General features: G+C 36.7%; 1 protein-coding gene across 1 annotated transcript in view; it reads left to right on the top strand.

Moving 5' to 3' along the window:
- Nucleotides 1–24,675, top strand: part of MCCC2 (methylcrotonyl-CoA carboxylase subunit 2) — a 37,241-nt gene that overhangs the window by 5,463 nt on the left and 7,103 nt on the right. The window contains exons 3-15 of the mRNA XM_056324857.1: nt 1,975–2,059; nt 2,286–2,387; nt 2,939–3,066; nt 5,612–5,724; nt 10,288–10,401; nt 16,961–17,025; nt 17,981–18,080; nt 19,019–19,114; nt 20,264–20,336; nt 20,545–20,621; nt 22,726–22,792; nt 23,064–23,220; nt 24,003–24,117. Of these exons, the coding sequence (XP_056180832.1) occupies nt 1,975–2,059; nt 2,286–2,387; nt 2,939–3,066; nt 5,612–5,724; nt 10,288–10,401; nt 16,961–17,025; nt 17,981–18,080; nt 19,019–19,114; nt 20,264–20,336; nt 20,545–20,621; nt 22,726–22,792; nt 23,064–23,220; nt 24,003–24,117 (1,292 nt within the window). The remainder of the gene's footprint in view (nt 1–1,974; nt 2,060–2,285; nt 2,388–2,938; nt 3,067–5,611; nt 5,725–10,287; nt 10,402–16,960; nt 17,026–17,980; nt 18,081–19,018; nt 19,115–20,263; nt 20,337–20,544; nt 20,622–22,725; nt 22,793–23,063; nt 23,221–24,002; nt 24,118–24,675) is intronic.

Here is a 24,675-nt window from a genome sequence, read left to right as displayed (position 1 = left end):
TTGGAATGGAGCACAGTTAAGATTTTGTGCTCAGTATTTTTCTTTCTTCGTGTGAAACAAAGCTCCAGGATTTCCTGAGGAAATGCTGGAGCCCATGGGCTACCTGTGTCTTCTGTGGGTGTAGAGACTGTTCAGCAATTTCCTGCCTGGTTCATGAACTGATGGTCATAGCCTTCTTCACTGCTGCACATTTTCCTGTTCTTGCTTGTTACATGGTAACAGGACAAGAACATGGCTGTCATCTTTCCTCCATCTCAGGGAGCTCTAAATACACCATTTTGAGAGGCATCAATTGAGATTGCTTTGCCTCTCACTTCAGTGTTCGAGAAGAATTAGGTACTCATACTGAAAACTTTTGAAGGATAATTGCAACATCTTTTTTCTTTCTAGGACCTGTCTTTTAGAGGACATGGTTTTGCTTGAGGCCTTTGTAATGAATATTTCATTCTTTATCTGTTACTTCAGTGGGTAGGGCTTCTGTGAACCCCTGTCTCATTCTGCTAGGTAATCCCCAGCTGTGCAACAGGAAGATGGTCCTTGCCCCACAGAATTTACAGGCTGTGATAAATTATAACAGATGAATTTCTGATAGCAAGTACAAGAAACAACTGAGATACTCTTAGTCTCTGACTGGCAGCAGTCATAGCATATCAGCAGTCACAGTGAAGTTTTTATAGACATTACTGTAAAAGAGAAATTAAAGTAGGGATTTAAAATTAAATGCCTCCAAGTTTGTTTCATCGTCAGCGATGCTGCTGCTCACAGTCTATAGAATGGAGGCAAACATCTTGATCTTTGAAGAGAAATGTTCAATAGTATGGCTACAGGGCCTGGAAGGCAGGCATTTCTGATTAGGTTGTGAAGAGGGGGAGTTCACAGAGATAATTAAAGTCACAGGATGAAAAATTATTTTTGCAGCATTACTTTGGGTGTAAATGAGAAAGGAGGTCAGAGAAAATGTAATAATTATGAAGCTAGGGTCTTCAGAAATCGGATGAAAGCTCTGTGGGTGGATATGAGAGGTTGTATCTTAAGAAGCTTGTACAGAAAGAGTTTACAAGATCTAGGCTTAGGCTGGATATACAGACCTAATTAACAGGAATCAGAAATAAATTGTCGGCTTTGTGGCTTGCCTAACAGGTAGGAAATTATGTGCATAGTGACCAAGGAAGGAGGTGAGAGAAAGGGCTTGAAGGGGAGGCTTAAAAGCTCTGTTTTCAGTGATGCTTAGCTGACAAAGGAGTCTGGAAGTCTCGGGAGAAGTGTTAGCAAAATAGGACCTTCTTTATTTTGGATGGGGGAGACAATTTTAGAGTGATGAGGTGGATCAGCTATCTGTCTACATAGAGAGACAATGTTTGTGTAAGCTATTATAAAGAGGCTGCGATGTGTCAACAAATCTTAAATATTGAATGACACGAAGCTCGAGAGCAAAAGATATGATTTAGCATGACCTCAAGTAAAGGGCTGAAATGAAGCAAAGATAAACCTGATATTAAATGGTGTGTGTCTGAACTCTGTTTACAGTTTTGGAGTAATGTAAGGAAATGAATCCACATGGTGTTTGGTCTTTCAAGACTGGATTCAGCGCAGCTAATTTGAAGCAATTTTGGGAGTAGTATTTTTTATAGTTCTTAGTGCCATGCTTTTGTCTTTGTGTTTCTCTTTTCAGCCTTTCTGTTCATTGCCAAGCTGTGGGGAAAAGTTTCAGACAGTTATGTTTATTAAAATCTTTACCTCAAGACTAACTATAAAAAATGAGAGGGGAAATAGAGTAGATTCTGAAAGACAAGCATTTTTATAAATAACTTAAATCTGTTTGAAGTGGAAATGATTATTTATTAAATGCATTGTTAAGGCTGGTACTTCAAAAAACTGGAAATTCATCAGTGCTTCCTTTCTAAGTTTTAATGTGAGTGGTGATTTATCTATCTGTGTCCACAGTAAATCTAACAGTTTACTATTGTATCACAGGAGGTGGAGAAAAAGCACGTAAGCTTCACACATCAAGAGGAAAGCTGTTACCTAGAGAGAGAATTGACAGGCTTATCGATCCTGGGTAGGTACTTTCTTTTCTGTTGCACTGTAACAGGCTTGTTTTCTTTTTAGATTCCATAAATGCTGGCAAATAACAAGCTGAAATTTTACAGAAGGATTCCTTGAAATACTCATCTCATCTTTTAAAAAAAACACCTAATTTTTAGAAATGTAACCTTTTAAGTGAGATTCAATGGCAAATATGACCAATTAATTTTAAAAAATGTGTTATATTTGTTGTTATTCAGGTCTCCGTTCTTGGAGTTCTCCCAGTTTGCGGGTTACCAGTTGTATGGTAATGAAGAGGTGCCGGCAGGAGGCATTATCACAGGCATTGGACGAGTATCTGGGTGAGAGATAGCAGTGATCTACATTATTGATGATATGAAAAGGAAGAAGGTATAATTTTGTTCAGTTTGCAGTATTAAGCTATTAGCATTTTTAGTGTTTTGTGTCTTGACACCCAAAAATCAACAAAGTTGGTATCTTAATGTGTTCAGTCTTAGCTAAAAGGAAGTGATTTTTTTTTCTTCTAGTTAGTGTAGCCCATATTAAAGCAGAACACACTTCAGAGTTTCTGGTGTCCAATGAACGGAAGAGATTAGTGCATCACTAAGGCGATTTTCAAAAAATAGGGTGGTATTCCAGGCTAAGAATTAGTTTTGCTCACTAAGCGTACCTCAAGGAATATTGCTGAAATTAAGTATGATGCTATACAGCATTATTTTAGGGAGGTAAAGGACTGTGAAACAACATCATAGTGCTGAAACTGCTGTTACAATGTGCATTTGAGAGAATGCAGGTGAGGAGGGCTGTTTTTGAGCATGTTGCAGTTCTTAACCAACAAATATACTTCCTCATTAAAATATTTTTCTCTCTCATAAACTTGTTTTATTTTTAGGGTGGAATGCTTGATTGTGGCTAATGATGCAACTGTCAAAGGTGGTACCTATTATCCCATCACTGTTAAGAAACATTTACGTGCTCAAGAAATTGCAATGCAAAATCATCTCCCTTGCCTATATTTGGGTAAGTCCCATTGCAGAAATAGCAAAAAAATTCATTGTTAAGGGCAGCTCAGAATCTAGGTAAGACACCACTTCTTCAAATACATGTTGTTGAGACAATGTGTCCCCAGGTTTGGCTAACCAGACATGTCTCTTAGACAGACATATTAAAATGTTTTCTCACTGATACTGTGTTACCTCTACAGACTGGTTGCAAGTCTTAACTGGAGGGTACGCATAGCTTCTCAGCACTATCTTCTGCACTGCTGTAGGGCTGGGTTCATAAGATACAGGTGTGACTGTGCCATTGTATTACTTTCTTATTCCCTTCTATTCTGTCATGCTTGAACAACCTATCCTATAGTCTCATCCAGTCTTAATTCAAATTACAGTTTAAAAAAAAGAAAAGTTACTTTGCCTTTTGGTAGAGCATGTAGTTGTATGAGATGATATACCAAAGAAATAAAGCAAGTCTCAGTGCCAAAAGTGTCAATAATAGTTTGGATCAACATATAATTACAATTTGAAATTAATTTTACTGAAGCAAAAATGTCATTGTATATTATTTTGCATTTCAAGTTTAGGCTATTAAATCAGTATTTAGCCAAACCTCTATGTAAGTTTTACTTAAGTATACTTTTACTAAAGATAAAGATCAGAGTGCTAGATGTCTTTAGTATATCACAGGGAGTATTTTCTTAGCCTGGTTTTATACAAATATAAGTGCTTTCTGCTAGTGTCTGTCTTTCAGCCCCAATTCCCAGTGTATAACTTTTGAGCCCATTAGCCAATTTCAGCCAAATTTGACAGAGATATGTAAGAGTGTGTATTCCTATGGATTTTGTGTATGTCAGTATCAGCGGAGGAAGATCTTTCTACTGTCTCCATTTGGAAAGTGGGGTGGGTTAGTCCTTGTCCATTCTGTTTGGCTTAGCAGCTTACGTAGATGTGAGAGGCATTAATTGGTTTGCCAGTCAGGAGAGTTTTACTTGGCAAATAGTCAACATAAATGTCGGTCCTGGCTAGCATCAGCATTTGTAATTTCTTGCCCTGCTAACAGAGCAAACATGCAAAGAATACCAAGAGAAGGATTAGGAGAAATAAGAACTTGAAAGTGTTGGTGGGGTGGATGCAGGGTCAGCATTGGTGGGGACTTTGTGGGGTTGTCATACAGCAATGGGAAGTCTTGGAGGCAAGGGGAGTGCTAAATTTTATCCTAGTTATGAAAAACAGAAGAAACCTAGCTTTTCTGTTTGCAAAACTGATTATTTTTTTTAGTCTGAATTAATGAATTCTATCTGTTCAGGCAATTCATTTTTTTAGTGAGTTATCAGTGAGAAATTATGTGTTATTCTACTGTTTCAGGATCTTATGGAATCAGGAACCGTGGGACATACATATGCCTTTGGAACAAAAGTTTAATTTTTTTGTTCCAACTTTGGGATGTGTAGTCCGTGTAAATATACTGCTTGTCAATCAGACCTGATGAGTTGTTTTACCTTCGCAATTTCTGTACCCAGGCTTGTTTCAGTTTATTTCAGTTGTGTGATCGAGAGGGAGTGCTTTGTAGTCAATCAGCACTTTGCTGACCATGTAATTTTCATGCCATTTAAACTGCCTTTTCTCTTGGTGGTAGTTGCCTAGGTGTTGATTCCGGTGTGGACACCATATGCCCTTTGTCACCGAGTCAGTCACTGGGTGTGAGCATTTTCTTTTGTGTTCAGGGATGTCCCATTTCACAACATTGGTGTTTTGGCAGGGTTGGAGTTTGTCTAGTTGTCAGAGTTGATGCTGGTTTGGGAGAGTGGTTCTGCGGGAGTGGGGAAAGAATCAAACCCCTGCTTCACAGTAAAGCTGAATGCAGGGCACTACTTGCTGCAGTGAGGGAAAATGAGAATGTGCCTATGTGCTGTTGTTCGTAGTTAAAAGTTAATTACCAGGGGCCAGAGTTCTCAGAGAGGCTTGGCCTCCCTGTGCATTTCCTTCTAGTCTTCTATCCTTCTTTGCAGTCTTACGACATGACGTTATTTTCATTATTTGGGAGTGGAGAGGTAGCTGCAGTTGGAGACCTGTAAGCTGGAAGGTGCGTCGTGAGGGAAGGACATGTAGTAAATAAAGGTTCCTAAAGATAGTAGAAGGTCTTTGGTATGTCTGTGTAATCAAAGTATGAAAGTACACACACTATACCTCTTGGACTCAGTGGTGGTTAGTCTCGTCCTTTTGTGGAACTTGTGACAAAGTTGCAATAGAATAATGGAGTTGAATTGTACGTTGAAAGTATTCTTAGTTTAAATGTTTTGGAGTAAGTAAGTTTGTATAGGGAGGTACAATTGCATCTCTAAGCACATCTGAATTTATTTTCCATTGGAATGATAGGGACAGATGTTTGGGGCGGGGGGAATTCAGGGTTTTTTTCAGGAATAATATCCTAATATACCTAGATTCACGGAAATACATGTAGTGTTAGTGATAGTAATTGCTGTATATTTTAAGTAACATGTAGATACTTTACCAACAACTTAAGTATGTAACACTGTTCAAAGACAATATATTTTCATTCACTCTAGTTGATTCAGGAGGAGCAAATTTACCTCGGCAAGCAGAAGTATTTCCAGATCGAGACCATTTTGGCCGTATTTTCTATAATCAGGCAGTCATGTCCTCACAAGGAATTCCACAGGTAATTTGCTTTTACTTAAGAATGAAGTGTATTAATTAGTTTTCACACTTGCTGCCTTTATTTGGTTTCAAGGCTTGTACCCATGCTTTGTTTTCGACAGCACTGTGTTGTGCTGACCTGATGACCCAGTCTGGGGGTTGGGGGCACTGTAAACACAGTAATTGTCCATTACAGTTTTGAAGAAGGTGTTGTCTTTGTTGGCCTTAGAGTTAATAACATGACCTACCTGCTCCTATGTTGGAGTGGGAGAAGAAGGGACTTGACAACATGGTACATAGTGCCATGTGAGGAAGCATTAGGAAATCTCTTGCAACAGTTGATTATTCTGCAGCAACTCTGTAAAGGTGAAGACTCCTTTGATGATGGCTAGTCAATGAGACATACCTCCTACTAACAGGGGTATGTGTGTATTTATATATCCATTTTACATGCTGTTGTGCTGTGTGAGAAAGCTGCTGTAATGATGAGGTTATTTTCTAATGTATTAATGATATATAGAATTACTGTTAGTCACAGTTCCTGGATTTAGAAGTGTTCTTGTGTCATAGGTGGTTCAGGAGTGCATTGTGGTCAGTTTTTTGACGCAGGTGGCATGCTAAGGGCGGTGCACTTCTGGAGCTATTACTCATGAAGAATGTAGAACCGTCTGAGGATGTGATTGCTGATGACAGCCTTGGCTGCAGTGAAAGCGGAGGGCAGAGTATGAGGTCCTGATGGAGGTGAGGAAGGCAGGTAGCAGATTAAAGACCCTGGACTTCAGGAGAGCAGTCTTGGGCTTAAGAGAATTGTCAGCAGGGTCCTGTGAGAGGCTTCCAGGGAGGGCAGAGTCGTCCATGGTCTTTGAAGATAACCTCCTCCAAATAAAGAAAGTCTCCAGGAAAGCAGTCAGGTCATTCCTACAGAGCTGCTGTCTAATCAGTCAACTCCCAGCATCTTCATATGGTTGTGTAGCCCTCATACCTGCCTTGTACTCCCCTTTGCAGGCTAAAAGATTCAAGTTTACTTAGCCATTACTCCTACAGAAAGTGTTCCACAGCTTTGATGGTCCTAGTTTGTCTGCTGTAAACTTTTCCCCAGGTTCATTATCTTTTTTGCAATGGAGGAGCCAGACTGCATTACTCAATAGAACAACTCATGAGATATATATATATATATATATATATATACTGATAAACACTACTTTTCTTTTCTATTCCTTTGCCGGTAGTTCCTAACATCTTTGGGCTTTTTTTGTCTGCTGAGCAGTAAGCTGGCAGTTTCACTGAATTATCTTAATGTCACTTTATATTGGCTGAATGAAAGAAGGTGAAGGAAATTTTCAGGATATTCCATCTGAGAAGAAAAATTGTTTTGGAACATTAGGCTTAGAAATAGGTGTTGGAACCTCAAGCAGAGTAAATGTTTAGCTAACTTGCTGTTTCATCTGAGTACTGTCATGATATATTTCACCACCATATTGTTTTAACATTAATTGTTGAACTCATCATTGATGTAAAGTGGAAATAGGACTTTGTTTTTTTCATTCTTACCAACACCTGTCATTGAGAGGCATAGTTGGGCTGGCACCATTTTCATTTGTTCTCTGTGAGAATCTGTGCTTGTTTGACTCTTCTAGTCCAAAAGGAGGAAGTAGAAGCTAATAGTTCCTTTCAGTGTGAAGTAGATGCACCAGTCAAAGATACAGTATCTCATCTGACAACTCCTTACATGGCAGACGTTGGCTTTGCCTGATTTCTGAGGAACTACATATGTTACTTTGACACCTTTTTGGCATTTTGGAACTAAGTCAGACTTCAGATCTTCAACCATCTTTTCCTCTACCTGAAATCCTTTTCCTCAGAGAAATCCAAGGCTGAAGATTCCAACAATGCACTAAATCTCTTTGGAAAGCCTGACATAATTTAAATTCTGCAGTTCTCTTCTTTCTAACAATAAAAGTGGAGCAATTGTAGTGATCAGCTAGGTCTTCAGAAGAAAAGCACTGTTCAGTTAGAACAAAAATATTTAGGAGAAAAGACAGTTTACAAGCTGGCCATTCTGCAGAATCACTGATAGGTCTAGATTGTACTTTAGATTTATATGTGTGAATTAAATTCGTCCTGGCACTTTTGTGGAACAGCAAATGTCAAAGAAGACAGTCACAGGGCTGTTTTACCAAACTTCTCCTAAAAACTTAACTTGGTAAATCTTATTTATGCTGGGGACTAATCATTATCTGATATGGGAGTAGTGACTTTTAGATTTTTTGTTAAAGATTAATATGTTTGCAGGGCTCAAAGTACTGATGTTAGGCAGGACCTTTCTAGAAATGCCTGGCCCTAAAGTCATGCTGGCATTTTCCTGAATATCTTGAAACAACCTTAAGGTACTTTGTAGAGTTCCTTATAAAATTGAATTTGTTTTTATTTTGATTACCTTATAGTGTTATATTAAGAGTAGCGCTGTACTCCTATACAATAAAAACTAAATGTAGGAAAGATTTACCTTTTGCTGAAACACATTTTTGTTTGGTATGATTCTGATGAAAGTTTAACTTCCTTAAAATATTTATGGAAGGCTGGGAGAAATGTTTCATGTAAAGGACGTAATGTGGGTGGATTTTGTTTGGGAGATGTTTCTATCCTTCATTTCATTCCAAAAAGGCACTATTAACACTTGTAAAGCTGGTATTGATTCTCTGCTACCATACTGTGGTAGCTAGAATCATCTTCCCTGTGTGAGTGGGTGTTTCATTAGGAAATGGTGTAAGGAAATTATGCTCCCTCTGATTTCCATTCTGGTTAATTCTTCTGACCTGGTGATCTGGGTTTTGTTAGTTTTCTACCTGCTCTTCTTTGTTGTGGCCTACCTGAAGGTCTGTTTCATCAGTTCATCAGCCCTTTTCAATTTTGCCCTTACAGTGCTTGCTTCCCCAGCCCACCCCAACCCCGTTGCCTATGGGCCTTTTAATTTCCCCCTCCACTTTTTCCTGTGACTAATCTGTTATACTCCTAATGTAGCTTTAAATTGTGATGATGTCTGTATGGCTGTGAATCAGAAAGGTGTGATTAGCTTCTCATTAGCAGGTTCCTAAGCTTGCTCTCACTCACACGCTGCATGGATACAATGGGAAGTTGATCAGTGGGTATGAAATACTGTATGTGCATTTAGAACTGTTGATTTTTATTCTGCTCTTAAGTAATTTCCTATGCAGTAATTCAAAGAATGAAGTCAGGAAGTAGCACATTAGTTGGGAATTCAAAGCTGTGCTATTTGACAAGCAGATTCTATTTTTTCCAATATATACATTTTCCAATTTATCTATTGGAAAAAGTAATACCCGAGTTAAAGTTTAAATGCAGGCACATTTTTCAGCATAATGCACAGCAAAATTAAGAGTAGGGAAGAAAACCAAAAATTCTGGGGGAAAACTCAAATGAATGAACTTTTTCCCATTTCTAGAGGCTTATGTTATCTTTGTATTTATCAGGAGGTATTTATTAAATGCACAACAGAAATACTTATGATGAAATGTGACTGAATATAGTTTAAAATACTGAAAATAATATGGTGAAAAAGCTGTTTGATTTGGTGGTAGCAGTTTGACATAGTTCATCTACTCCTGCTTTAGATACAGGTAATAAGATATGAAATTTTTATTTCTGTGTGCTGTTTTCTTTTAAGAGCAAACATTAAATTATCATTTAACACAGAACACTGCTTGATGTTGCTTTAGAAATACTTCCAAACAAAGTTAACACAAAATAACATTATTGTTTTGTGACTGTGAAAGAAAGTGTTTCTTTTTGTCTGTCTTTTCCGTGAGAGTATTCAATTTGTTCTGCTTTACAAGCTGTTTTGAAACTGTCTTTGGAGGAGCTCCCCTGAAGGAGAAGAGAGAAACTTCATTTTCATGATCATATACTGCTTCATATCTGGGGTCAAGTCAGTTTTGTAAAATTGTCACCAAAATATTACTGGTGGAAAGTGTTCATTGTGTAGATGTTCACCTCAAAATTAGGCAAAAGGATGAAGCAGAGATTATTCATGCTAAAGCCTATAACATTGAGATACTCAACACACCTTGAAGATGCAGAGTTAATTGGTTGATGCATTGGAGAACTGAAGTTACATACTAGTAGATGAGAAGGATTTTCTTCAAAGAATGTTAACATTGGTGAAATTATGCCCATAAGCAACAACTGATGCTCTGACAAGCACAAATAATGGGAGCAACCTGTAGGTTTCAACCTTTTACCGTTCATCAGTAAAAACAAATTCCATGGTAGAACATGCACCTTTTCAAATGTTTCACATACATAGCTCATGGTACTTCATATATGAATTTTCCTGCAAGCTAGCCTGAAGATCATAGAGAGACTGTGGAAAACTAGAGATTCCCCATTTTTTTTTAAGAAAAGCAAAAACATAAATAAGAAGTTTGTTCTGTCAGTCAAAAATAATCTTGCTGTGCTGTCCTGGAACCTGTATTAAAATCAGTACAATATGTAATAGTAGTGTGAGCACTAGCTATTTTGAAGCGTTGGACAATTCATTAATTTGTGATTTTTGTTTTCCCAATAGATAGCAGTAGTAATGGGATCGTGTACAGCAGGAGGAGCATATGTACCTGCAATGGCTGATGAAAGTATTATTGTTGGCAAACAGGGAACAATATTCCTGGGAGGGCCACCACTGGTAAGAATACAGAAGTTTCTAGTAACAAAGTGTGCTGCTGACAATTGTACAGATTAAACTATTGAGATCTTTCTTTGTGAGATATTTCCAGATATTCTGTAGATTAAATGCAAACTAATCTACATTTTTAAAGTATATCTGAATGTTTATATCCTAAATTAATCTTTTTCTTTTAGAAGTGTACATATAAATCAGACTTCATTCAAATGTCTTTATAGCACTGCTTTTAGATTGCTGTGCACATTTTGGATGATAAAAATGCTTTCCGTATTCAATTATGTAGCCTCTAGGTTTGACAAGACATAAATTACAAGCATGTGTATTATATCTCAGAGTCAAGATAGAGAACTTCAGACAATCTGCTATGTTTTATGGCAGTTTACAGACAAAGGAGACACACTGATGATGGAGTTTGTCATCATTTCCTTACTTTCTTAGTAAGGATTTTTTTTCTAAGAAAACTGACCTGAAGAATTCCTGTGAATTAAAACTTGCCTTATTGTGGAACTCATAGTGGAATTTGTGATTGTGCAAAGTATTGCAGCATAAAATAGCTTTAAAATTAACAGTAGTGTGGCTCCAACAGGAAAGGGAGTCCTTGAGTAGGGTTTATTTTTTTAGAAACAGATGTACCAGTGTATGTTCTCCTGTAGGCTCAGTTCTATACTGATACAAATAATAATCTTTGCTGACAAGGATAATTTTACTTAACCACGAGATTTATGAGAAGAAAGGAATTTCCAGTAGTAAATGTTATGTTAGTGCTAGAGCAGCATCCAGCACAGTTGTTCTAGTCTCGGTGAAGTCTGACTTGCTTTTTTTGAAACAGTCAAATATTTGTCTCATTGAACAAACTGGTCTGAGACAGCATGTTGGCTCTGTTTTGGTTGTAGTCTTTTGGGAACTTTAGGCGAGCTTCCTGTGACAAAGTCAAGTACAAATCAAATGTCCCTCAAAAAGTCCTTCCAACCTGGGCAGGCCTAAATGGAGAAATCACTTTGTAACAGCATTGTTAATGAACATACTGCTCTGCTCAATTCCTGTAGTAATGGAGGAGGTGAAGTCTGCTGGAAGCCACTTCTTTTCACCACTTAAGATTCTGGGAAAATTTAGGAGGTCCCATAAGCTATGGGAAGACAACCACTGACAGAAATTTTTTTTGTTGACCAGTTGCTAAGCCATGAATGTGTTAATTTCCTTAAAAGCATACATAAAAGAACCTACCCTGTGATGTCATTTTGTGTTGACATGTATAGCACTGCTCTCATTTCCACAGTATGTTTTTGCATTTCGGTCTTTTCCTTTACTTTAGGGTGTTTTTTTTCCCCACTGTGTCATCTTCATGCTGAAGGTGGATTTAGCATTTTATACCCTTTTTGATTCCAAAATTCATTGTATAGGTTGATTTAAAATTCTTGAGCAGCTTAAAAAAAAAAAAAAGTCTTATCATTTAGGCAGACATACTTTTCTGTGGCTGGTAAAGGCTAATTACTATTCCAGAACATCTTAAATAAATTTAAAATGTAGCTGGCATACCAAAAGCAGCAGCAGGGGACACACAGCTGTAAGACAAGGATACTTTGTTGTCTACCATAATAAAATAAGCATTTAACTTGAAGTATCTCATTGTTTCAGTGGAGGCTTTCCAGGCTGGCAAGAAGAACAAAGTAATCAGCAAAAGCAGATGAAGTAATTTATAGCAGCTATGTCTTTGAACATTAATTTATTAACTTCTCATTAGAATTTAGAATTCTACAATTTCTTTGTTGGAATTTCTTTGGCAGTAATTGTTTTAAACATCTTACCTAGGTCTCTGTCCCTTTTTTTCTTGTGTTAGTTTCTTTCAGCTTGTTGTTTATAGGTGAACAAAGACAAATCCTCCCTTAAAATTAAGCAATTTTTCTGTAAATGTATCACTGTCATTTAGATATTAGGAGTTTCTTGGTGAAAAGTGCCTTAAATATGAATAAAGATATTAGTTGAGAATAATATTAGTTGAGTGAGTAACATTTGGTGATTCATACATCTTTTTATTGGGAAGGAAATCAGCACAATGAAAGAAATGAACTTTTCCATCAGACTGTTATTAGCTTGCTTATTGTGTTACAAATAATTGCCCTGGTTGCAGGAACACCTGAGCTGTCTTAAGTACAAACCCCTTCCAGGTCCAGCAGAGTTTATTAGCTTAGAACCAGTGACACTTAAAGTGGCAGTACCGCCTCTGGGGCTTGCTCAGGTTCAGAGTAATTTTTTGCAGAAGCTCAGCTAGTAAATCTGAAAGGCCTGAGCAAATTCAGCTCTTCTGACATGGCATTTCCATTGGCTAGAGTGCTGGGGAGTGCTCTGCACTCTGCGTGATTCTGCTTGGAGCTGTTAGAGCTGGAAAGTTTCATCAGACTCTGGGAGAACCCTTGGATGCACTGAGTAATGTGTTCTGGAGAGCTTGCTCAGAAACAGTTTCTTTCAAGCTCCAGCATTAAGCAGGTACAAAATAAGACAGCTAATACCCCATGCTACCCAGGAAGCTCATTAGGAAGCTGAAAAAAAGGGAACCAGACTTTCTTGTATTGAAAGGGCAGTAATCATTAATATCACAAGGGAATTTAGGTCACACGTGTATATAATTGAGACGTAGTGCAAGAGAGTATCGCCAGGGTAGGCAGCTGGAAAAAGATGGCCTAAGTCAGGTCTCCAAGGGAAGACTTGGCTAGGGAAGCCAGTGACTGCAAGGAGGTTGTGAAGGTCCAAAGGATGAAAACTTTTCACCACTTCCAGAGGAAGATGTCACAACTCTCCTTCAATTTAATTTGTTCCTTAGCAACCTGCAGATGTAACGATCCCTATCTTTGTGAGTATAGATCAAACTTTGATATCACTACCTGTCAGCTTTTCTGTTCAGTAGAGCTTTTCATATTCTCACTGAAAATATTTTACTTGCCTTTCTCTAAACATCAAAATTACTTCAGACTCCCATAGAAACTTACATTCCATGTTGTAGCAGATATTGTAGCCATTATTGTGTTGCTCTGTTCCCAAAAATGTCTGTCCAGTATGAAAAAAATTGTTTAGGTAGGTGAATGATAAAATCCAATCCAAAGCATCCTAAGGAAGCAAAAGAAAATCCCTGTTGTTAGTTATAATTAGTTTTGGGATGTGTATGGTAAAAGAAAAAGTGAAGTGCAGTTACAGTCCAAAATCTGAAGTGCAAGTTTCCTTGGTCTTCTTTTCAGAAAGGTGAGGAGTAGTGACTTCATGAACAGATAAATGTCAATAGTAACAGAAGTGTCACAGTAGTAGTAATACGTAAGGCCTTTCTTCTGCACTCCCCCAAGCTGCGAAATCTGTATGCTCACCACTGGCAGTACTGCTTGGTAGCTCAGCGTGGCGTGTTGACCTGTGGGCTTTTCCATCCCATTTCAGAGACTTCCAATTCTTCTTCCCCAGGGAAAATTTGGTATTCTCTGTGCTCAGTAGTGAAGGAAAGCCTGGTAAAAAGGGATAGGTTTGTCAAAGTCATGTATATTTATGTTCTGGGGACTGAGCTACACGACTGCCTCATCTGTTGTGGGAAATGCACATTTTATCCAAAGTCTGTATTCATTTATCCTGGTGATTGCTAGCTGAAGTAGCTTGAACAGAGGTTTCCTTGAAAATGCCCACATATCTTGTCAAGGCTCTACTTGCAGTCTGTTAGAATGCAGTAGAATGCTCTACTGCACTGTAGTACCTGGGAAGGTGATGGAGCAAATAATCCTGGAAGCTATTTCCAAAAACACTACAGACAAGAAGGTGACTGTGAGTGGTCAGCACGGAAATCATGGCCTGACCAAACCGATAGCACTCTATGCTGGGATGACTGATTCAGTGGAAGCAGAGAGCAGTAGATGTTGTTTATGTTGATTTTTGACAAGGCTTTTAACACCATCTTCCATAACATCCTTCACAAACTGATGAAGTACGAACTGGGTAAATGGGCAGTGAGGTGGTCTGAGAACTGGCCGAACTGCTCAGCTCAAGCTGGAGGCTAGTCATTAGTGCTGTATCCCAGATGTCAGTACTGGGACAAATACTGTATAATATTTTCACTGATGACCTTGACAGTGGTCCGAAGTTCATTGTCAGCAAATCTGCAGATGATAAAAACCTGTGAGGAGTGGTTAATGGAGCAGATGATTGTGCCTTTCAGAGGGACCTCAGCGGGCTGGAGAGAGGGGCTGAATGGAACCTTTGGAAGTTAAATACAGCAGGCAAATGCTCCTTGGAAGGAATAACCCTGGGCACCAGAACAGGCTGGGGACCAACCAGTTGGGAAGATGCAGAAAAGGCACTCTAGGTCCCAGTGGAAACCCAAGCTGAACATGACCCAGCAATGTACCCTTGCAGCAAAGGCAGCCAGCAACATCCTGGGCATGCATTAGGGAGACTGTTTCCAGCAGGTCAAGGGTGGTGATCCTTCCCATCTACTAAGCCCTCATAACACACATTTGAGGTGCTAGGTCCAGGTATGGGCTGTCCAGACCAAGAAGAATGTGGACATACTCAAGTGAGTCAGTGAAGGTCCATGAAGATGTTGAAGGAACTGGAGTATCTGTGATATGAGGAGAGGCTAAGAGAGCTGGGACTGTTCAGCCTGGTGAAGAGATGGCTCAGGGGGAATCTGTCCCATGTGTATGAATACCTTGCAGGGGGAGTAAAGACAGTAGAGCCAGATGTCTTACTAGCACCCAGTGACAGGTCAAGACGCTGCAGGGCACAAACTGAAGTATAGGAAATTCTGTTTAGATGGAAGAAGACACTTCTTTATTGCAAGAGTGGTCATGCCAAACCCAGTGGTCCAGGCAGGTTGTGGAGTCTTCATCGTTGGAGATACTCAAAACTCAACTGTACACGGTCATGAGCAACCTCCTCTGCTTGACCCTGCTTTGTTTTTAAACTAGACAGTCTCCCAGGGTGGCTGACAGACCCCACAACTCTGATCTTGTGATTTGAAGAATAAAAACTTCAGCTCTGTGAAAGAGGGAAAAATCCTTTTTTGTAAAGTTTATTAGAATGAGTGTCTGGATTCCTGTGCTAATAGGAACCAGTGCTGTATTCAGATTTGTTAAAAGTTTTGCAGTAATCACAGAATCACAGTACGTTATAACTGCATACTGTGTCAGATGTGTAAAGAGAGATGTGTGGAATTATTCCGTAGAATCATAAGAGTAAAATCATAGCATTTTTTAGGGTGGAAAAGAACCTTAGGATCATTGAGTCCAATTTTAAACCTAACACCCAAGTCCACCACTAAACCATGTCCTAAGTGGCACACCTACATGTCCTTTAAGTGCCTCCAAGGATGGTGACTCAGCCAATTCCTTTGGCAGCCTGTTCCAATGCTTTCAACCCTTTTGGTGAATAATTTTTTCCTAATTTTACTTAGAAGTATGTTCTTCTGTTTGTTGTTCAATGAAGGCTCAAGTTAATTAGTCTCTGACAGAAACTTTTCGTTAATTAGTATTGGAATGCCACACCTTTGTATTAAATGGGTAGCTGTTCAATTTAAAAGCAAAAATCCTATTAGTAAAGAAATATCTATAATTTTACAAACTTGACAGTTTCGAAGCATGTGTGTTATGTATTTACATATTTAGTGTGCTTTGGTTTTAGACATGGAGCTTGGAAACTGAAATCTCTTTTGGAGGTGATGCTAGTTGTCTCTTCGCTTGCCTCTTGCACTACCTCTGTAATCTCCATCCATGATGAATAATGGTTTCACCATCTTGCAAGGAATCCTTTTCCAAAGTAGTTACAGTAGACTGGAAGTGCATCAAGAAGTTATGGTTGGTTTTTTTACCATGCAGTAAATGATACTGCTTTGTTTTAGGACGGAGTTTACTCACTCTCAAATTATCTTGTCAGGTGTAAGATCTGACAGTTAAGAGGATTTAGAATTATGCATTCCAGGTATCTTTATGGACATATCATACTTGATCTGAACAGTTTTATGCCACTAATATGCTTTGTTAAAGAAAACTGTTCATACTAAATTACTGTGTGTTTAATGAAAGATTTATAAAATAAAAACTTCTAGTGATTGTTTTATAGTTAATATTTTAAAAACTAAGAATTCACAGAATAAGAATTTGTGTAAAGAAGGCAATGTTGAAGAGTGCTGAGTTTCAACTGATGTATTGTTAGAAGCAATGCAGGAACATATGTTTGAAATACTTGCTACGTGCTAAAATTTTTTTTGTGAAAATGCATAAATCTAAAGAATGTGTACGTAAATGCACACTAATAATGGACACAGCAATAAATACAACAGTTATTGGAGAATCTTTCTCAATTAAGCCTATATATTAATGCTAGTAGAAGGATACAAGTCAGAGAAATTAAGTACTTTTGACAAGTTTCTGTGTCATCACATTTAAATGCTCTGCGGGAGAGTAACCAATGAAATATTATTCATGAAGAAACATTTTGCAAAGATCTCTCTTACTGCTATAACTAAGCCAGTATATATATTAATGCAAGACAAGTGTCAACTCTAAAGCTTATTTTCCTTTTCCTGCGGTAGGTTAAAGCAGCAACTGGTGAAGAGGTATCAGCAGAGGATCTTGGAGGGGCAGATCTTCACTGCAGGTTTAAAGAATTTTTTTCCCAGAGTTCATTTATTCTATCCTTTAGACTTTAGTAGGGTGTATTTTATTTTATTTATTTAATATATGTATTATAAGTATTTTTTTAAACTCCATTTAGATTTTGAAAATTAAGGTTTTCTATATACTTAATCTGGTGCTTGATGAATCGCTTTATTGTTAGACTATTAGACTAGCATAGTTACCTTATGCTACTCTAGTTAGGAACTTGTTTCCTTCATTTAATACTTTAAAATACTTTTGTGTCAAATGTACTGCAGCATCATGCATAATATGGAGGACTTTTCTATAGTGTTTCATACTGAGTGTTCATAGAAGAATGCACATTGAGAAGGATAATGTATTTTGCAGATTGTATCTTTCATACTGTCCATTAGAACTTACTACAAATAAGATCAAAATAGCTTTTTTTTTTTTTTGTAAGAGAATACTTGTTATCAAAACAAAGAACTCTGCACTTTCTAGTTCTAAAATGAATAGTAACAAATTCAGGTATTACTGTAAAATGTTAGATATTACAGTGCAATAAATGCATAATTTTTAACTCAGTTTACTGATGTGAATAAATTATTTTTAAGGCCAGTTCAAAACATTTTCGTAAACAGAAGTTGTATTTATAATTTCAAACAAATTTTGATTTTTATTTGAACAATAATTGTCATCTTTTATATTGTCATTTAGATTCTTTTACTTGCTACAGTTACTGTTTTATGTCATGTCTGATAACTTTAATGTACTGCTTCAAAGAACAGTTCAGGCATGGGTTTTATTTTGAAAATAATTTCATAACGAATCATGGAAAGCTGTATTGTAGCATCTGTATTTTAAAGATAAATATAAAGCTTAAAGTCTTAAAAAAAATTTAAATCTCAAATTTTCACTGTCAATTTTTTTTTAAAGTCTTCATATTGTACATAACTGTTGTTATTTATATACAGAAAATCTGGTGTAACAGATCATTATGCTTTGGATGACAATCATGCACTTCATCTAGCAAGGAAAGTTGTAAGAAGTTTAAATCTCCAAAAGAAAGTAGACGTAAGTGTATAGAATCTGAAAACACTGCATTGTTGAAGTTAGGAATGCTTTTCTTCACCTGATTTATACAACGTTTTTTGTCTCTGACTTTAGACACTTTAAAAATGGAAGTTATGGTTCTTGTCTTGAAAGATTTCTCTAATGTTTCAGTTCTGCAATTACATTAACTGGTGCATTATTCCCAATAAAATTACTAGGATTACATGCATGAGTGAAGCAACTAGAACAGTGCTTCAGAATCACAGAACTGCACTTAAAGATTAACCTAGTCCTGCAAGGTGCTTGATTTGATTTTAAGCCCACGTGATCATTCCTCTGGACTAAAAATTAGATACCTACTAAAGCATCTTTTTTGAATACACATTTTTGATGATTATTAATGAAAGGTATAAAACTGAGGGAATAGACCTAAATCATGTCATTGTATTGATTTAAAAATTCCTTGTAGAAAACAAGATGGATAGCATATGGAGGAGGAATTGCCTTAACTTATTTTGGCAGGAGACATGAAAGGTTGAAGCTTAAAGCTCAGCAGCTGAAGGAATGCAAGATTTTGTTTTCAGTTGTGTGGCAAAAATTTTCATTATTTTTTCAGAATACTATGTGCCTAATAGGGCACAGAGGAAAGCAAATGGAGGACATGCTTTATTTTTAATAGCATGGAAAAAATGTGGAGTACATATGGAGGTATATGCAGGAGTAGAAACAAAGATAGCAGTAAGTAAGTGAGAAAGTATTACCAGTCTTCAAAACTACCAGTCTGAGAAACTTAATCTTTGTGCAAAATGAGAACAAGCCAATACAGGCTTTTGTTGTGGTGGTTGAAGAGGAGACTGTTTTCAAAGCAGTTGGCAAATTAATTGTTGTTTATTTTTTTAAGTCATAATGTGTACTAATAATTCCTTTGCTGTGTAAATTATTTTCTTTAATTGCTTCAGGTGGCTATAGAACCATCAGAAGAGCCTTTGTTTCCTGCTGATGAAATATATGGAATAGTCGGTGACCAGCTAAAAAGAAACTTTGATGTCAAAGAGGTATGAATGTAAATGCAAGATCCACATGCCTATACATACATGCAATCAGTTTTCTTGCAGGAAATCACTTTTTATGTCATTATAATTTGTCTACAGCAATCTGATTTGGGGTATATAGAGAATATTTACATTTCATAAAATCTTTTAACGTATTTTTTGTATTTTTGTTCAGCAGATCCATTACAATGGCTATGGCATGTTGAAATAAAGTGCTTTTTGGTTATACTTCTAAGAAGGATGAGAGATTGATAATATTCTGAAAAAACTGCCAGGACTTTGTGCTGCAAAGCATTTTACAGACTTGCTGAGTGACATGATAGCTTTATTTAAAGATTTATGGAGTATAACACCCCAAACAATTCAGTGGTCTTCCAACCACATATGGAAACTTACTGTACTTTACTGCAGGTCTAGTGTAATTATTTGCCTTGGTACCTTCAGCCACAACCAGAGCTTTTCTCATACTTTGCGTAGATCCCCATCTTCAGCCTTTTTCACTACCAACCAAGTATTTATTTTAGAAAAAGTCTTAGTGTGTGCCTTTCTTTAAATACTTTGTCAGAAATTATTAGGATTTGCTTTGCATCAAGGGAAGAAAAGATGAACACTTATTATTGAGTCTCACATTGCACCCTTGAAAGTTGTAATACCTTGGTTTTGTTTCTTTTAAAGTTGAAGTAAGTATTTTCTGGCAAATGTCTTGCTAGCAATGAATCTATATTTATATGAAATGGCTCCTTTGCATCTCAGAGAAACCTCAGAACAGATCTTTATTTTTGTACGTCACAAACTTAAGCAAAGCTGAAAATAAACTTACTGTTTTTCTCTTTATGATTGTGAGTCTGTTGATTAATGTTTAATATAACCAGAGCTAGCAGTTTTTCTTTGAAATGTAACTAATCAGGAAAACTTTGTTCCTGCATAATTTAAACTGTTTGGTTAGAAGTTAGATTTTTTGTAAACATGTAGATAAATCATACTTAAAAAAGTAAATAAGCTTTCCCTGACATCCAGACTATTTATATGGTAGGCTGCTTGATGTTCTCTGGAAAGTATTTAAGTTGTATGTTAGTGTGGTCTTTCTTTCTAAACAAATTTAAAACTATGAAGGATTAGGATTTTCATTTTCTTTTTCTATTTTTTCTTAAGGTCATTGCTAGGATTGTAGATGGAAGTAAATTTGATGAATTCAAAGCCTTGTATGGAGATACTTTAATTACAGGTATTTAGAAATATATTATAATTATTCTTTATATGTTCCATCTGGTTTTATAGTTGGATTCATTCTGTTTGGCTCACCTGTTGATATTTTTAATAATGTTTTTCTTTGGAGGAGTAGCAGTTTCTATTACCAAGAGAAGGTATTACATTTATATGCTATGGTAAAATAAATATATATGCAAATTTACAGATTTATCTTTCTTCTTTAGGATTTGCGAGAATATTTGGTTATCCAGTAGGAATTATTGGAAACAATGGAGTGCTTTTCTCAGAGTCAGCAAAAAAGGTAAATAAATAGATTATTAGCATGTTTGCAATTGAGAAAACTTCTGGTGGACAACTTGATCTTGAAATGGGGAACTTTTTTAAAGTGGACTGGCTCCATGTTTTTCATGTAAACATGAAATAGCTTCATAATGTAAAAATATTTGACCATATTTTAATAACAGTGTTTGATAGATTTTTCTGGTATGAAGTACATAGGTCAATATGGAAGTACAGTTAGAAAAAACACATAGACAAAAACATTGTTGTGTGACTACAACACAGTTGAAATAGTGTATCTTGAAACTTGCAGCTATTACAAGAAAAGCCCTTGCTGACTGCATAAAATACCCTAGTAGTTATAATTTCTAGCCTATAAACTGTGAAGTACAACAATAAATCACATACTTTTTTTTTTTTTTAATAACTGGAAGCATTCAACCTGGATTCCAGTACTCAGTTCATTGGTTTGCCAGAGGTTTAATTTTCGTACTTGGCTGTGGCAGCCTCCTGTCTTAGACTGATGAGTGAAAACATGTGCCATCTCATAAAATCTGTGAATTGAAATATCTGTTTTGTGAATTAAAGGGCATCTTTGATGGAATATTGTGATTGCATTAAACACACACTTATTAAGATTGCTTTACAGATTAGTCTTGAGGAATTGGTGGTGATGAGGAGTGTCTAAGTATGGCAGAGTGGTTACTTATTTTGTTCTGTGTTGTTTGTTTTTTTCAAGGAGCTACTGTCAGTTGAATCTTTTTTTGTAATAGCAATTGTATATGGTAGTTTTGTTCTAGCAGACCCCTCAAACTAATGGTGAGCAAATCTGTACTAAAAATCGATAGGAAAAAGGAAGCCATGATGAGAGACTTGAAGAAAGGAAGTAATTTTACTGATTATTGCTGTAAAAAAAAATATATATGAAATTTAGTTTCATGTACTGAAGGAATACTTTCAACTTGGAACACTGCAGTAAGTTACATTGGTTTTGGCTAGTGTTTGTTTTAACACAAGTATTTCCAAGTTGAAAATAACTCTTTCAGTATTTCCAATATTCTTGGTATATTTGTGATAATTGAGTGCTGCAAATTTTGCCTAACAATGAAAAAGTGTGTAAGGAATCTTCCTGTGCTGACTTCTGCCAGTGTATCAGTACTGTAAAAGAAGATGGTCAAGTTTTACTTTTTTCACTTCTAGAGAGACCTTTGTCCAGATGTTGCTTTTGTAAGCACCATAATCTAACAACGTTCCTTTTTTTTTCTTTTGCGTTTTTGTAATGAGTTGTGACATGTCTTTTTCCCATGATCATCACTATGCTTTTCTAGTGCTTCTCTAAAAAAGCTAGCTAAGGATTATGCTTTATGATTTTTCTCTCCTTTTTTTTGGTTTTTTTTTGTAAATTTTCTGGTTTTCTGTTGTGAAGAGGTTAGAGGTTTTTTCAGTTGCTGTGCTACATACTTTTTTTTTCATCAGCAGTGTGTAAATAATGTGAGGAACTTTATTGATCTAGATTATTTCTAGCTGAAACGGAAGCTTGGAATCTACTATCTTTATCTTTCTTATGAAATTGATCTTTTCCTAGAAAATCGGGAGAGGGCATCTGCCCTGAGAAAAAGGAAAGAGCGTTAACAGCAGCTGGCACAGCCATGAGCTAATAATGTGTGTGGACCTTTCCCAACTTCAGAGAATAGTTTTCTTTCATGCCGGAAATGGGGAGATATTTTTTTGCTGACTGGTTGTCTTAATTTCCATGACACAGTCTTACAAAACTCCATGTTGGGTGTCACACTGTGAAACTGTCTGTTGTTTAACTGCCTCTTGGGCTGAGTCAAAACAGTTGGGTTTTTCAGTATCAGCAGTAATGCTTTTTGGGGTGTATTTCTGCTTTACACTTGGACTAATGCATTTTTGATATTTTCTTTCTTCTGCTAGAGTGAAAGCATGTTTTGCAGTTGACTTTGGATGAAGCAGTAATAGTACAGCACTTCCTGATGGAAATACTCCCAGGAACCAGTGGAAGGAGACTTCAGAGTGCTGATAGCGGTAGCTTCACTGATCCAACTTGTAATGACTTACTCTTTTCTTTCTCTCTCTTTTTTTCTTTTTTTTCCCCATCTCCACAGGGTACACATTTTATCCAGTTGTGTTGCCAGAGGAATATTCCCATTGTGTTTTTGCAGAATATTACAGGTGAATAAGCTCAATATTTTGAAGTTGTACTATGTGGTGAGCTTTGCTGTTAAATGTTGAGGTTATGACTTTTAAACAGCTTCTTGTGTTCTTTGTTGTACCTACATCTCCAGACTGTTCTGAAATCATTTTGTCAGCAGCTAGTGAAGGCCTTGCCTTATGATTTGTTCTTCAGGTTTTTTCTGCATGTGCCATAAAGCATAGTGTGACATATAGTACCATATAATAATATAAATTCAGTAAGCCATTTTTTCATGTTGGAATTCTTTAGGTTTCATGGTTGGTAAAGAATATGAAGCTGGAGGGATAGCAAAAGATGGTGCCAAGATGGTAACTGCTGTAGCTTGTGCCAATGTACCTAAAATAACAGTGATTATCGGTGGTTCTTACGGAGCTGGAAACTATGGAATGTGTGGAAGAGCATATAGGTGAGTGTTACTTCCAATATGGCAGAAGATAAGACTTAAGAGGCCATGACCTTGAAATATCATTCAAAAAAAACTGTCTAAACTCTTGCAGAAGTTGTGCTATTATGAAAATAAAGCAGTTCTCAATTAATATGGTCATAAGTAATAACAACCTGAGAAACCTGTAGAGATTGATAGGCTCATGATTAACCTTCATTTAGGTGAAGGAGGTCATCTAACGTGTAAACATGCTCACTTGCTTTTCTCCCTTTTTAACTCTTGGAGGAAAAATTGTATACTCCTAAACAATCATTATGCCGTATGGGCTGATCCTTTATTCTGCATTGATAGAAAAAATACCAGCTTGTGTAAAAAAGAATCCTTATTCACTTTAATGAGCCTGTTTTTATGAGTAATGTTTGCAGAACTCCTAAGGATTATTTTTTTGACCCTTTGTACATGACTCACATACATGTTCTTTTCATTTTTTCAAGGTCCCTGATACTTTTGAAGTTGTTGATATTTTTAAAGAGAAAAATCCCTGGGGGGAGGGAGGTGTAAGATGAAGAGACTCAAGAAAGAGAGAACTAAGTTTTTAAGGTGCTTAAATATAGGAAATGAGCAGAATTTTTGCATTTTCAAACATAATGCTGCAAGTATTGAAGTGCATTGATTTGCATTCTTTAAAACCCAATACATTTACGATTGTCATACATAAAAATGAATTCTTAGCTGAGTGAGAATTATTTCTTTACTAGGAAATAAGGCAGTCTTATTGTAATATTTAATACGTATTTTTTCAGTCCAAGATTTCTATATGTGTGGCCAAATGCTCGTATATCGGTGATGGGAGGGGAACAAGCTGCAACTGTTCTAGCTACAATAGCCAAGGACCAAAAAGCAAGGGAGGGAAAACAGGTACATCTTTCTTCTTTCATTTGCAGTAACGTCATTCTCATTTACTCTTTCACTGGAGTTGCTCACTTCATGATCTAGGAAGGGATCAATGAAGTGATCCCTAGAGTGAGACATCAATGAACTATTGTTCTCCCAATGCCACCTAGTGCACTGAGAAACATGAAGCATTTGTGAAATGTTGTTGTTTACATCTTCTAAATGTGAAGATCATTCATGACATTTCTTGTCTTTGCTTAAAGAGTAGTATTTCTCATATCATCATCTTTTTGTACTTCATGCCGCAGCTTATTAGTTCCGCCTAAGAGAAGCAGCCACAGATCCACCCTGGTTTGGGAGTATGAGGAGGAATATGTGAGAATCAAAAGTGTCTTTCCAGTTATTTTTGAAGACAGCATTTTAATAGATAGCTGATCTTCAAATTATTCAGTGACTAAGATTTATGAAACTTTTAACAGCAGAAGTCTGTGGAGGTGTGGAAAAGAGTTTGACTCATTTCAACATTTTAATTGAAAATTAGTGGCATTTTGTTTAATAATCTTGTCTAGTTTCTCTGCACTC

This window comes from Falco biarmicus, chromosome Z, assembly GCF_023638135.1.
Source record: "Falco biarmicus isolate bFalBia1 chromosome Z, bFalBia1.pri, whole genome shotgun sequence".
In the NCBI taxonomy this organism is placed as follows: domain Eukaryota; kingdom Metazoa; phylum Chordata; class Aves; order Falconiformes; family Falconidae; genus Falco; species Falco biarmicus.
The sequence above is the reverse complement of the archived record's forward strand: the minus strand, read 5'-3'. Positions and strand labels throughout refer to the sequence as shown.